Here is a 13,772-nt window from a genome sequence, read left to right as displayed (position 1 = left end):
AGAGTCTGAGAATAGAATTTAAAACAATATTTAAAATTCTCGAGAATTGCTTTTCATTGTTCACAAAATAATTTCTGTTTCGAAAATTATCGAATTTATTTAATTTTATTAACTTGAGCATAATCATAAGTCTATTTAGAAATAAAACTTTTGCTGATTATTCTTTAAGATATTTTTCACAAGTGAGTATACAGTTGTTCAATAGTAATTTCAAGTAGAAACAACAAAAGTTAATATAGAAGAATCAATATTTTATTCTTCAATATTCTTAATAAACAAAAAAAAAAATAATAAAAAGAAATACTCTAATCTCTCCCTTGATCGAGCAATTTTCGTGAGTTTTGATCAATCATGGATGGTTAACGAAGGATCGAGGCGCGATAAGAAATTATCCGAGTATCGTGATAAAGAAAAAAAATTTTAATCCCTTGTCTCGTAATATCGTGTAATAGATTTAATAGAGGTAGACTTTATTTAACGAGGAACACTAACCATAAATTTTCATATACAGATCTTAATCTCTTTGATAAATAGAAAAAAAAAAAAAAATAAAAAATTAACGATCGAAGCTGAACGACCTTCAGAAAAAAAAAAGAAAATTAATTTATATCAATCATAATCAAAGAGTTATTATTATTCCAAACGAACGAACAATTAATTCAACAATTCCTTTCTACGAGTCTCATTCTATCAAGAGAATTTATCTCCTTTTTTTTTTTTTTTTTAAATCTTGGCAAAACGTTGGTTAAAAAACGAAGGACGTAGGGTTTGGAAGCAATTTCGTTTGGAGAACGATAACCAGGAAGGGGAGTGGCGACATCGAATTCGATTCGACCAAATACCAGCTTTAATCCGGAACAATCTCGAGCAAACAAACGCTGGGAATTATGCGGGAGGGGGGCGAGGACACGCGGGGGGAGGGAGGGTGGACGAGTCGTCACGCGACGATAACAACCTGGATAATTGTTCGAAACGTGGAAACAACATCGAAAATCTCGCAACCCAGCTTTGAATTATTTATCGCCTCGCATTATCGTAGATAGATGGGTTGGATAATTTCTAGACATAGTAATAATTGCCTGTGGTAACTGCTGCTAATGCCGTGGGCAAACGAGGCATCGTGCTCGATGGTGGAAATAAAAAAAATAACCACTTGTCACTGGTGATCGAAGACAACGGCGAGGAGTTTTAATAACGTGCACCCACTTGCGCGATATGAATGATATTTTTCACGGAAAATAAGATATATATGGTGGAAAAGCGAGGTAGAAAAGAATCGTGTAATGAAAAATTAAAGGAAGGTATTGGTGGTGGAGTGGATAGAGCGCTCGACTTGCGTCTTGGAGGTCACGGGTTCGATTCCTCGTAGGGAACGAAGTAATTTTTCTAATGGTTTTTTTTTCGCCATTTTTCTTTCCAATTCTTGTCTTTGTTACAACAATCTTTATCCAAGATAAAAAGGAGGGATATATAAGCACAATGAATTGAAAAAATAATTACTTCCATCTTTATATTTGGAAATCGAAATAATAATATTTATTATGTATATGGTTTCTTGAGAAAATTGATTGATTGTATAATTATTTAAATTATTTTAAGAAACTGTTTTATAAAATCTTTAAAGAAAAGAAGAGATCTTTAATGAAAAATTTCTGATGAACACGCGATTCCATTTAAGTCCTTTTGTAAAAGGAAAGAAGATTACAGGAAAAGATTCTAAGGAACTTTTTCAGTGATATAAGAGAGAAGGAAGAAAAAGGATACGATGATTTTCTTAAAAGAAATAGTATATGGTTCTCTAAGAAAGAAGAACAAATTTTGAAGAAAAAACAAAGAATCAGGAGGGAAGGGATAAACAATAGGTATTAATAAAAACAATTAACACCAAAATTTCTAAAGGGAAAGAGAAAAAAATTTAGAAATACAAAAATTACTTAAAATATTACTAAAAAAGTATTTCAAGAGAATTTTCAAAAAATTAAAAAACTTGGTACGAACCTGGTATCCCTTTCAACTTTGGCAGAAATTCGTTCCAGAAAGCACAATACGTGGTACGTGGCCCTTTACCAAGACCAGTCTTCTCCGCGTCGAAGATGAAGTATTTTGGTTCGTCTCTCGAATACGATGGCCATTCAGAGTCTTCTTTCGTTGGTTTTCTGAAAAAAAAAGATATTGCGTTCGAAACAAAGAAACAATATAATTTTATAACAATCGTTGGCAACATTGGGGGCAACATGGTGACAACATTGTCCCTATCGAAAACAACAAATATATACATTTTTTCACATCCTATCACTAATTATCAACGTCAGAAAAGAATTATTTCACAGATAATTAACTCAAGTAATATACAACATCGAGGCGAGGCATATTTAATCCGATCTCGTTTAAAATTAACAAACAACCGATGCCACCGATGTTAATAAATTGAACAGTTTCTGGAGGATGGTTTATTAATTATTGAAAGAGCATGCCTTCTCGCCACGATCCGCGTATCAATCAAACATTTACACGGGCCATCTTCCCGTTAATCAATTAGCCGCCGACATATCCATCTTCTTCTCGTTCATCAAGCGTTGTTCATCGAAACTAATTAGGAGGCAAAACATACTCATCGAAACAAAATGATACAACGAAATAATAAATATCGAGTACGTGTAAAATACGAGGGATAACGCGAACATGAAAAACAAAATAAAAAATATATATATAGAAAGAAAAAGAGAGACAGAGAGAGAGAGAGAAAAGAGAAAAAAAAATAATCAACGTGTTACAAAGATTCCTAGATAAGTTGATAATCGTTTGGAATGAAAAAAAAAGGAAAAAGAGAGAGAGAGAGAGAGAAAAAAATAAAGAATCCCGGAGGCTTGATGGATGATGTCCGCTCGACACGTGACATATCGGCCTCTTTGTGTCCAAGCGTCGATAAATAATTCTTCAGTTTCCAGTTAACCCAGATTGAAAAGCCGAGCCACGGAACGCGTCGTAGCCTCGCGATCTTTAATATTTAATCGCAGTCGTCAAACACAACGATGAACCCAGAACGGAATTAATTCGAGGGCCGAGTTTCCGTTCGACCAGCTACGTCACAGGCCTCCTCCGCTGGCCAACCTTTTGCAATTATTAATCGGCTCTCGGATATAGAGATCGGGGATCTATTCTCGCAATGAAAGGTCGTCGTAACGTGATCGATTTTTGGTGAAGCGTGGAAATTTGAGATTTTTTTTTTTTTGAAAAGGATTCGCGAAAGAAAGATACTTTTGGATGTAGATGGTTGGTGGTGTGGAGGAATTTTATTCAATAACTTCGTTTTGATTCTTGGAAATTTTAGAATCGTGAAATTTTTCAATGCTTTTCTTTTTTTATTTTAGGATTGGTGTAAATTGTGGTTGAAACGAGGCCAGGCGTGAATACGAAATTTTGAATCGTTGTTTTAAATGAGCAAAATGACGGAAATATTTTGAGATACGAGTTTTATTTTTACAAAGGAGTCGATCAATCGAAAGTTAGAGTATATTCCACTTTCTGATAAATGAAATGAATTGTGACATTGGCTAAAATAAAATGCGTCCAAAAATTACAAAATCAGAAAAATTCAAAAATTTTACGATACTCTACAATTCCCAATAAGCAAAATGACTTTTGACATCTACTGTTACAGAAAATATAATTTGTATTCAAAAAATACAAAATCAAAACTTACAATTTAGTGTATCAAAAGTTATTCTACACTTTCTAATAAACCAAAATGACTTTTGACATCTACTATTACAGAAAAGTAATTTGTGCCCAAAATTAAAAGTTACAACAAGTTACTCCACATTTTCTAATAAATCAAAATGACTTTTGACATCTACTATTAAAAAAACTAATTTATATCCAAAAAGTGCAGAAAAATTCAAAAGTTACAGTACTCCAAACTTTCTAATAAACCAAAATTTTTTGACTTTTGACATCAGAAAAGTAATTTGTGTCCAAAACCAAAAGTTACAATTTAGTATATATATAATATCAAAAGTTACAAGTTACTTCACACTTTCTAATAAACCAAAATAACTTTTGACATCTCCTCTATTAAAAAAACTAATTTCTACCCAATACCTCCAACAAATCAGAAAAATTCAAAAGTTACAGTACTCAATATTTTCTAATAATCCAAAATGACTTTTCACATCTACCATTACAAAAAACTAATTCTCAAAAAGAATTACAACAAATCAGAAAAATTCAAATTTTACAGCACTTCCTAATAACCGAAATAAACCGCTTGAAACAACGAAACATTACCTACAATATAATCGTGTCCAGAGGATCAAAAAAATCCTCCCCAAAAAATCCAAAGAAAAAAAAAAAAAAAAAAGAAGTAAAAGGTTTTGTTCGATACGATCTGGCGAGGAACGCGTTAAATCGCGATAAATTTGCCTTGCCCCGCCCGATTCGAGCGGACATTGATTTACGGCCGGTTAATCCCACGCGGAATGAAATATCGCCCGATTCTTATCCCGTTAAGTAAACCATCCTCGCGAAATGGCCATGGTTTAATTTATTTATAGGGACACGTCCCCGCCGCGTGATACACCTTACGCGGCCATCACTTTGATCACACTTTATAGGCTTTACGCGTCCAATACATCTTCCAGATCTATTGCGTGCAATCCTACGCAACCTGGACGATAATAATGCAGCTTCGTAAAATCCGTGTGCCGGGTCAACAGAAACGGGGCACGGTGCAAACAAGACGCGACGATCAATATAATTTCATTTCGTTAAGAGCGAAATTGACTCTCGTCGATTTATAAGTCAGTGTCTCCCAATGCGAATGAGGAGAGGAATTTTTAATATTCTTTTTTTTCCTTTCCTTTTCTATTTTGGAGAGGAACAAGATCGATATTATATACTTGTGTCGTCTATTTTATTCTTATAGCTTTTTGAATCACTGTTCGAATTATGCGAATGTGATAAATTAAATTAAAATTAAAAATATTTTTCTCCGTTAACCTAACCTAACCTAACCTGTTCTTTTCTACAAGTTGATTGGATTATTGTGTTTCCATAAAGGATATTGAAATTTTTGAATATATATCTATGTTTGTAAAGAGAGACATTGGTCTGTGGATTCGATGGATTGTTCTTGAAAACTTTTTCTTTGAAACGTTTTTTGAGATAAAAGATTTTGGAAAATTTTGTTTTTGGAAAATTTGATTGATCATTATAGAAAGAGAGAGAAAGAGAGAGAGAGAGAAAAGTACTGTATCTGTAGGCTTATAACGTTATTTGGAATCTTCTCCTTTCTGGATTTTTGAGCATTTCCAGAAAATTTCGATGATGGAAGAGTTCGTTTATTTTTTTGGACATTTCCAGCGTTTCCAGAAAATTTCTATGATGGAGGACTCCTGTGTGGTTTACGGTTTAGAAATAGGTCGAAGGGGACAGTCTAATAAATTTCTATGAATTTTTTACCCTTCCCCCTCTTCCCTTGCACAACCTTATTTTTCAAACTTGGAATTCTACATAGATCAAGAGTTAGATTATGAATGCAGGGAACGATGCCAGATAACAACTACTACTAACCTCACCAGACGAGTCTGATTCAAATCTTTAACGATAAATTTATCGCCCCAGGCGTATTATTTTCCCTTTTAATTCTTATTTCAAAAAACCATCGAACCTTTCGTCCAATTCTCCAAATTGTAACGAAACGCAAATTCAAATTAAGATTTCCTCAAAATTTTCAAAATCATCGCGAAGACGATATCAATCGTCAACGATAACGAGATACTCTCATTTCGAGAGAGAGAGAGACAAGAAGGAAGAATTCTGTTTTCTTAAACAATATTTTCCCTCCCCATTTCCTTCATATAACCACGCAATATATGCACTTTGATTCAGTGAAAACAATCCCAACAATCGTTCGATATTATTTCACGAGCAACGTGTACAACCAATGTCCATCACCGTCTCTCTCTCTCTCTCTCTCTCTCCCATAATAGTTTTTTCCTTTTTCGGCGGGCAAGAAAGAAAGAGAAAAGAGCGAACTTACCCCAAATAGGCGAATTCGGAGAAGTAGAGTATCATCCTCAAGGACAGATCTCGTTCCTTGTCGCTGTACTTGAGAGACTTGTTCAGGGGATGGCCGAACACGTACTCCACCTCGTCACCGTGCAATACGCCCATCCACTCACCCCATAGATTGGTGCTCGTCCTCTGCAACATGGCGCAAATATACCTCGATCATCATACCCGTGCACGTTATATATCCATCGAGGGATATTAATCTCGATGCAATTTGTGTTTTCTGCAATTTATTTGCTCGATTATTGAACTCGACAAGTTGAAGGGTGAAACGAAACTGGAATTGAAAATTTTCATTTCCATTCGTATTTCACGATTTTGCAAATTTTTCATCACCATATATATATATATATATAAATATTCTTATTTTAATTTATGTCATTCATTACTTTCCATTACTCAATAATTTATATTCATTTAAATTATTCTTTCGTTTCGTCGATTAAATTTATTTCGTACGCAATCCGATAAAGCTTTCACAAGAATCTTTATACGAGGTATTTACACACCCCCTCGTCAAACAAGCACTGTAAAATAGCGCGCACTTCTAGCTTGTCGTCATGTATCAACCCTCGCCCCCACAGATCGACCCCTCGTCTCTCCGCGTGACGCGATATCGCGTTCCTATTAACCGACCATCCCGCAGTTTGTCAGTTTTCATTTCACACCGGCGCCACTTGCCGGCTGGAAATGGTATCTCGTTGGGAAATTGATTCCTATCGAGGGGGAAAAATTTTGGAAAATTCGAGTATCCATTTTTTTTTTTTTTTTTTTTTTTTTTTTGGAAATCTCTAAGGAAGGAATATCTCAAGGAAGAGATGTTAAGTTCGGATGGATTATTTCTTTGAAACGAAATATCAACGATGAGGGGGAGTATTAAATAAAAATTTGCAGCGATCGAGTCATCATTTTTTAATTAAGTATCGGTTTGGAATCTAGAGATCTAAGAATAAGTTTTTACTTATAGACGGTTTAAGATGAAAATAGGATCGTGACGATGGATGGAATCTGTATGTCTAAATATATTTTCTTCGAATAAATTGGTAAAAGGAGCGGATATTGATTTATGGGCATAAATATTATTTTGTTATGATTTCGTTTCAATACTTAAAATATGCTTTTATTTATTTAAATTTATTTAAATTTGATCTGAACCTAACTCGATTTAATCTAATATAGATGATTTAACCTGATATAGAAATACGATTTTATTAAATCGACGATTTAATGATTCTCAAAACGTGTCACAACTAATATTATATTTAACCTAACTAAAACCTAAAAACACGACGAAATTAATGATTTTATGCATTCCATTAATTAATTCAAATTGCTAAAAAAAAAAAAAAAAGAAAAATAATAAAAATAAAATAAAATCTGCTGAAAACGTTTATCGGTTAATTTAAATTTGATCAAAACCTAACCTAATCTACGTAACAACTAGGTCAATAACCCACATCCGTCTCATTCTGCGGATAACGCAAACAGGTTACCTGCCAGTCTATAATAACGTAACCAGGTTGTCAACTATCGTTACTGTCAGTTTATTGAATATCCATTTGACTGCATGAATTAATTAAAAAGAACGACCGAGGAAGACTAACACAGCACGGTATTAACCGACGAACAAGGGGAGCGCGTTACTCGAGATGCCCAGGTGTCTACTGGAAACTGAAATTATTCTAATATAGCGCTTCCGTGGTGAAATACAGTACCTTTGGAGGATCAACGAAGCGTCAACGGGTTACGTAGGAACCAAGAAATGTTTCTTGCCTCGAGACGTGTACCGTGTTTAAAGCGTTCCTTACACGATGAGAGTTCGCCTCTCGGAGCGAGTGATGGGTTTAAGACAGGTTGGAATTGTCTCGAATCTCTGCTCGATTCGAAATAATCCCAGTCTTGAGTTATATCGAATGGAACACATATACACGCGGAGACAAGCGATGGGTTTAAGATTCGAAACTTCCATTCGTTCAAGGGAGATCTTTCGGATGGATTATTTTCTTGAAATATCAACGATGAGGGGGAGTATTAAAAAAATTTGCAGCGATCGAATCATCATGATTGAATCAAATATGATTTAAAATAATTCTAATACGATGAAATTTGGATGAAACATTTTGGATATGAAATAATTTTAGATAGTTTTAAGCGTGAAACTTATTTCGAGTGATGGGTTTAAGAATCTCTACTAGATTCAAAATAATTTTGAATATAATTTTGACTCCCTTGTACGATGAAATTTGGATAAAACAAAATACACGATTTGAAATAATTTTAGATAGTTTTAAGCGTGAGACTTATTTCGAGTGATGGGTTTAAGAATCTCTACTCGATTCAAAATGATTCCTCATAATTTTGAGTCCCTTGTACGATGAAATTTGGATAAAACAAAATACACGATTTGAAATAATTTTAGATAGTTTTAAACTAGTGAGACTTATTTCGAGTGATGGGTTTAAGAATCCCTACTCGATTCAAAATGATTCCTCGTGGTCTTGAGTCCCTTGTACGATGAAATTTGGACGAAACAAAGTACACAATTTGAAATAATTCCAAATATTCTTAAGGGTCACATGCGAGACTTATTTCGAATCTTGCTCGTTGCACTATTTGGTTCAAAATAATTTCAAGTAAGACATCCTCTGTATAGATGAGATAAGCGATTCAATCGAATGATACAAAAAATACAAAAGGATATTCATGAAATTCAAAATATCCATGCACAACAACCAACACCTCTATATTGAACAACTTACATCAAATTAAAGTCAAAGACACGAAAAATTCTTTCTCACCTTTCACGAAAGTTCATCTCACAAATAATAATTCGTTTAATAATAAGAAATCCGCATGACATCGTACACATCGGGCGTCACCGATATTATGAAATATCGCTTAAACCCATCACTCGTCTAGAGGCAAATCTCATCGCGCAGAGGGCGCTTTATCGCCTCCGGTCTAGGGGAAAATTGTGGCCCGGCTCGGAATCGTTGGAAATTGAACGCGCTCGTCCCCGTCCAATACGCTTTGCCCAGTTGACGTCTACTACAATGCCAGTCAACTTCCGCCAAAACCCTCCTTCACCCCTTCGAACACCTTGGCCTTTCTCATTGAGGAGAAATTCCGAATTGTAGAGGGAATTCCACCCCATCTTTTCAACTTTTGCGATTGATTTTTTTAATTCCCATTTAAGGAGGAGGGAAAATCTGTTCAATTTGAATGGAATCCAGATTTGATTTGGGGGATTTGATTCTTTCGTTCGTAGTTGTTTCCAAGTACAGTGGATGTGAGACCAGATGTTTTAAACGGGAAATTAATTAAGGCGTTGATTAATTTGATGCTCGAGATCGAGTTACGAAATTTGAAACTCGTGGTTGTACAAAATTTATTTTTTAGAGAAAAATAAGAGAAGTGGAAGTAAGGGAAAAATAAGTAGAGAATTTTTTTTTTTGTAATTACTTCTTTATAAAATAAGTGGATCGATAGTTAGTGTAGGATATTTTCTTTTGACGCTTGAGAACGATCCATCGTATAATTTTGAAGAGATTTTGACGAGATCGAAAATTTAAAAATTCATGAAACATGGTTGACAGTATTGAGTATGAGGAAAAAAGAGTAGGAAACATGGGATAAAAAGAAAATCGAATTTTTTTAGGAAATATAATTTTTCTATAATTATTATTCTTTTGAATAAACTATTTTGTTGATAAATTAAAATTATTTAATAAATAAATTTGATTTCTTCATTACAACTCTTTATAAAAATTTATTACGAAGATCAGATCTCAGTTTGTTTTCATTATCGATCTTTATCGAATATTTATATCCTTTTTTTTTAGTTTTCTATTTGATAAATAAACTTCTTCTTTTCACACATCTAATATACGTACTAATATTTAAAATTTCGATGTATCTCTGTTTTAAAACGCGTGTCTGCGATTTTCTTTTTCTTTTTTTTTTTTTTTTTGGGTAGCTACGCGATTGTATTTGTTAATCGATAACGGGATGAACAAACACGTGGGCACCACGTTGTTTAAATCACAGTGTTTGCGATCACGGATCTATCGTGTTTATCTTCGACCTAGACACTCGTGTTTGTTAATTGTCTGATGACGAATACACTTTCTATATATTTATTCCTATCATCTGTACAGAAAGTTTCTCCACAAAAGGAGAGAATGCATTTTATTGCATCAATGAGTATATTAAGATTATATTACAATACATATATATGCATATAAAATAAAGTTGGAAGTATTTCAATTTCATGCAAACCATTGAATTAAACCCATCACTTAAATCAATGCAATATGCTTCGATCTACATCAAATTAGTTTTCATTTAAAAAAAAGAAACTTAACTCTTTCGTTATACATATACATACATAGATGGAAAATATTCCACTGATTCCAAGAAAAAAAAGTCAAAATCATTTTTAAAGAGTTCCACATAAAACTTCTCCATTCCCATTGACTTAAACCCATCACTTAAATCAATGCAACATGCTTCGATATCTACAGGCTACATAAAATTAGTTTAAAAAAGAAAATTCTTTTTATCATATACATACAAAAAAAATCAAAATTACTTTTACAGACTTCTCCATCCTCATAGCAAAAAATTTCAATTCAGTCTATACAATTATACATATATTCTCCATTCCCATAACGAAATAATAATACTATAAATAGTGAACAACATCCACCAAAAAATTCCAAACAAAAAAGAAAAAAACCAAAATCACTTTCTCAAAATTCCACAGTGAAAAAAAATTCCAAACAAAAAAAAAAAAACCAAAATCACTTTCTCAAAATTCCACAGTGAAAAAAAATTCCAATTTTCTCAGATGAAGGACGTTCTACCGACTACGTAACCAAAAAAAAGAAAAAAGAAAAAATTCGAACCCAGTTTCCATCATCGAGGGATAGGAAAAATTAACGCGACAAGAATACGCGTAGGACGAGAATAGAAACGGCTAAGATCCCACAATGAGAGAAGGAAAACGTATCGCGTTATATCTAGCAAGGATTTCTTCGTCTATTTTCGCGCAGGCAGGAAATAGGAGCGACGGGGTATATCCCCAATTGGTGGGGCCGTGTTATCAACTGGGCCATTTATTGATTCAGCCGCGGCCTGTATTCTTAAATCCCGGCCAGATACGACGGAAATAACTGGGAATCCGTGCATAATACGAGCGACGACGTCCCGACGAACTTCTAAAATGGACGGGGGTTGGAAAATCCGACACAATAGGATCTCGACCCAACTATAGAGAGAGAGAGAGAGAGAGAGAGAGAGGAGGGGGTGGATTTTAGGATGGAATTAAATTCGACCTGTTCGAGGTCGGACCGAATTATCCGTTGATCCTTAATTGACACAGAATGGAAGAGGGTAAAAATAAAAAAGGCTCCTCTTCTCTTCTGCCTCGCGCGTTTTCCCTCCCTCGATTCGAGGGAGGAAGTCGTGACCTCCGATTATGAGGGTCAGAGAGAAGAGTACGAGAAGATGTATTTATTGACGTTGCTATTTGTAGCGGATATTGCGATAAAGTTAGAATTTCGAGAATTGACGTATTGCGTTGGAGTGGTTCAGGAATTTTTCTTTTCTTTTTTTTTTTTGTGTACGATTTTTTTAAATGTGAAAGTTTGGGTAGATAAATTAAGATAACAATGGTTTGTTAATATAATATTATTATGATTTGCGAAAAATTAAAAATTATTATTAAAAGTAGAAAAAATTTTATTGTTTATTGATGTACTATTCACTGTACATTGGATCCTGATAGTTAATAAGCACGTGGCGCTAGTATCGCATCACTAGCCGCCATATTAAGAAGTAACATCAAACATATGAAATTTATATATAAACAAACTGTCGTAACGCTATAGCCATATAAAAAAAAATAAAAAAATTGAAAATTTGGAAACTGATAAAAAATATACGAGCAATATGACGATTCGACAATTGATATTCAAAAAATTTTTAATTATATCATCGTCGTTAACACGCGTGAAAAGTTATTAGATTTATTCCGAACTTTCCACGATTTTTCAATCAGCGATGAGTCTCTGAAAACTCGTAAAAAAATCTCTATCCACAGTCGTTTTTTAAACGACAATGTAGAGAGAACTCATCTCGGATCACCGCTTGCCAAGTATCAGAGAGAAGAAGTTTCGTTTAGATATGAGTTGAAGTGTTTTTCTAGGTACGGTCTAGGTTTTCAATCGACAACCGTTCCACAAAGCCGCGACAAACTGCTCCACACCTTCTCGAACGATCGCATCGACAAGTTTTTCTGAAAAACTTGGATCACCTTTCACCTCGAGCATCGAGTCGTGGAAAAAGTTTCGAAATCGCCATCGAACTTTCATACGACACCGAGTTAAAGTCGAGTGCTCGATCTTTCTTTTTTTTTTTTTGAGATATGAGACAGCATTGTCTCTGAATAGGTGAAAACATCCTTTCGACGTCTTGGAGATTATTTGTTTGTCGCGCCCCTTCATTTGATCTGAAATCATCAGTTTATTACCACGATGAAATAGAGATTTTTAAACTCGTGGAAATATTGGTTATGGGAAGGATGATATTGGATCGAGGAATAATATTGAATCATCGTGGATTTAAAATGTTTGGAAACTGGAATGTAGGCGAGTTTTTTAGTTTCTAACTCTTATTGTTAGTCATGAATTTAAACGGTCCAAAAAATTTTGCATTTTCTCAACTCGAAGTTGGTTTGCATTTTGATTAACTTTTTGTCAGAAAAATTATGATTCATAAGAAAGAAGAATCGTGAAAACCTTCTCAAAAAAATAAAAAAAAAAGAAAGAAAGGGAAGAAAAAGAAACTACCATTTTTTTCTTTCATTGACTCGAGAACTTTTGTAGAGAGAGAGAGAGAGAAATTAACGATCTCGTGATATTTTGGTAAATGTAAAAAATTTGATCTGATTGAATTTAATTATTTTCAATTTCAATTAATTATATTTTCTTTCAGAACAATCTAATATTTCAGAAAAGAAGGAGAAAAATTTGAAGAAAGAAACGAATTTTTTAACTTTATTGATTGAATTTAATTATTGAATTAAATATTTTTAATTTTAATAAAATTATATTTTCTTTCAAATGAGCTTAAAAGAAACTGAAAATTCTTTTGAAATAATTCAATATTTCAGAAAATTTGAATTTTGGTTAGAGAAAAGAAAAAAAAAAAAGCAAATTTTGATATTTTGTCTGAATTAAAGGAATAAACGAGGAAAGTTTATGAACATACCATTGTTATGGCGGTAATTCTTGTTCGATAAACGTCGTTAATTTTAACGATGTTTAAAATTACAAAGGCAACAGTGGGACAAAGAGGGTGGATGAAGATCGACCAAAGAGAAACTCAGGAGCGAGCATAATGATATGAGGATCGATAATATCCAACAGAACTCGATGAATAGTAGAAATTTCGTTATCCTGCTTTAATATTAAACTCTTGTCGAGTATTTTTTAATTAAGTTCGCTTGTTTTCTACAACACGTTAAAAATCACATTGTTATTCTTTGTATGTTAAAAAAATATTTGTACTTCGCAAAAATATTTTTTAGAAAAATTTTTTTTATCGTCAAACTTGACAAAAGCCAAATGAAAAATTAAATTTTAATCAAATTTATAAAAGAATAAACGAAAAATCGACCATGATTTATTTATTATGGT

At 33.5% G+C, this 13,772-nt stretch overlaps 1 protein-coding gene across 1 annotated transcript in view; it reads right to left on the bottom strand.

Moving 5' to 3' along the window:
- LOC122717278 (acetylcholinesterase-like) overlaps positions 1–13,772 on the bottom strand; it is a 123,024-nt gene that overhangs the window by 1,990 nt on the left and 107,262 nt on the right. The window contains exons 4-5 of the mRNA XM_043941194.1: positions 6,041–6,204; positions 1,999–2,156 (exon numbers count right to left, since the gene is read on the bottom strand). Of these exons, the coding sequence (XP_043797129.1) occupies positions 1,999–2,156; positions 6,041–6,204 (322 nt within the window). The remainder of the gene's footprint in view (positions 1–1,998; positions 2,157–6,040; positions 6,205–13,772) is intronic.

The sequence above is a fragment of the Apis laboriosa genome, unplaced genomic scaffold (genome assembly GCF_014066325.1).
Source record: "Apis laboriosa isolate Shangri-la unplaced genomic scaffold, ASM1406632v1 scaffold4_cov146, whole genome shotgun sequence".
NCBI lineage: Eukaryota > Metazoa > Arthropoda > Insecta > Hymenoptera > Apidae > Apis > Apis laboriosa.
This window is presented reverse-complemented; position numbering and strand designations above follow the sequence as displayed.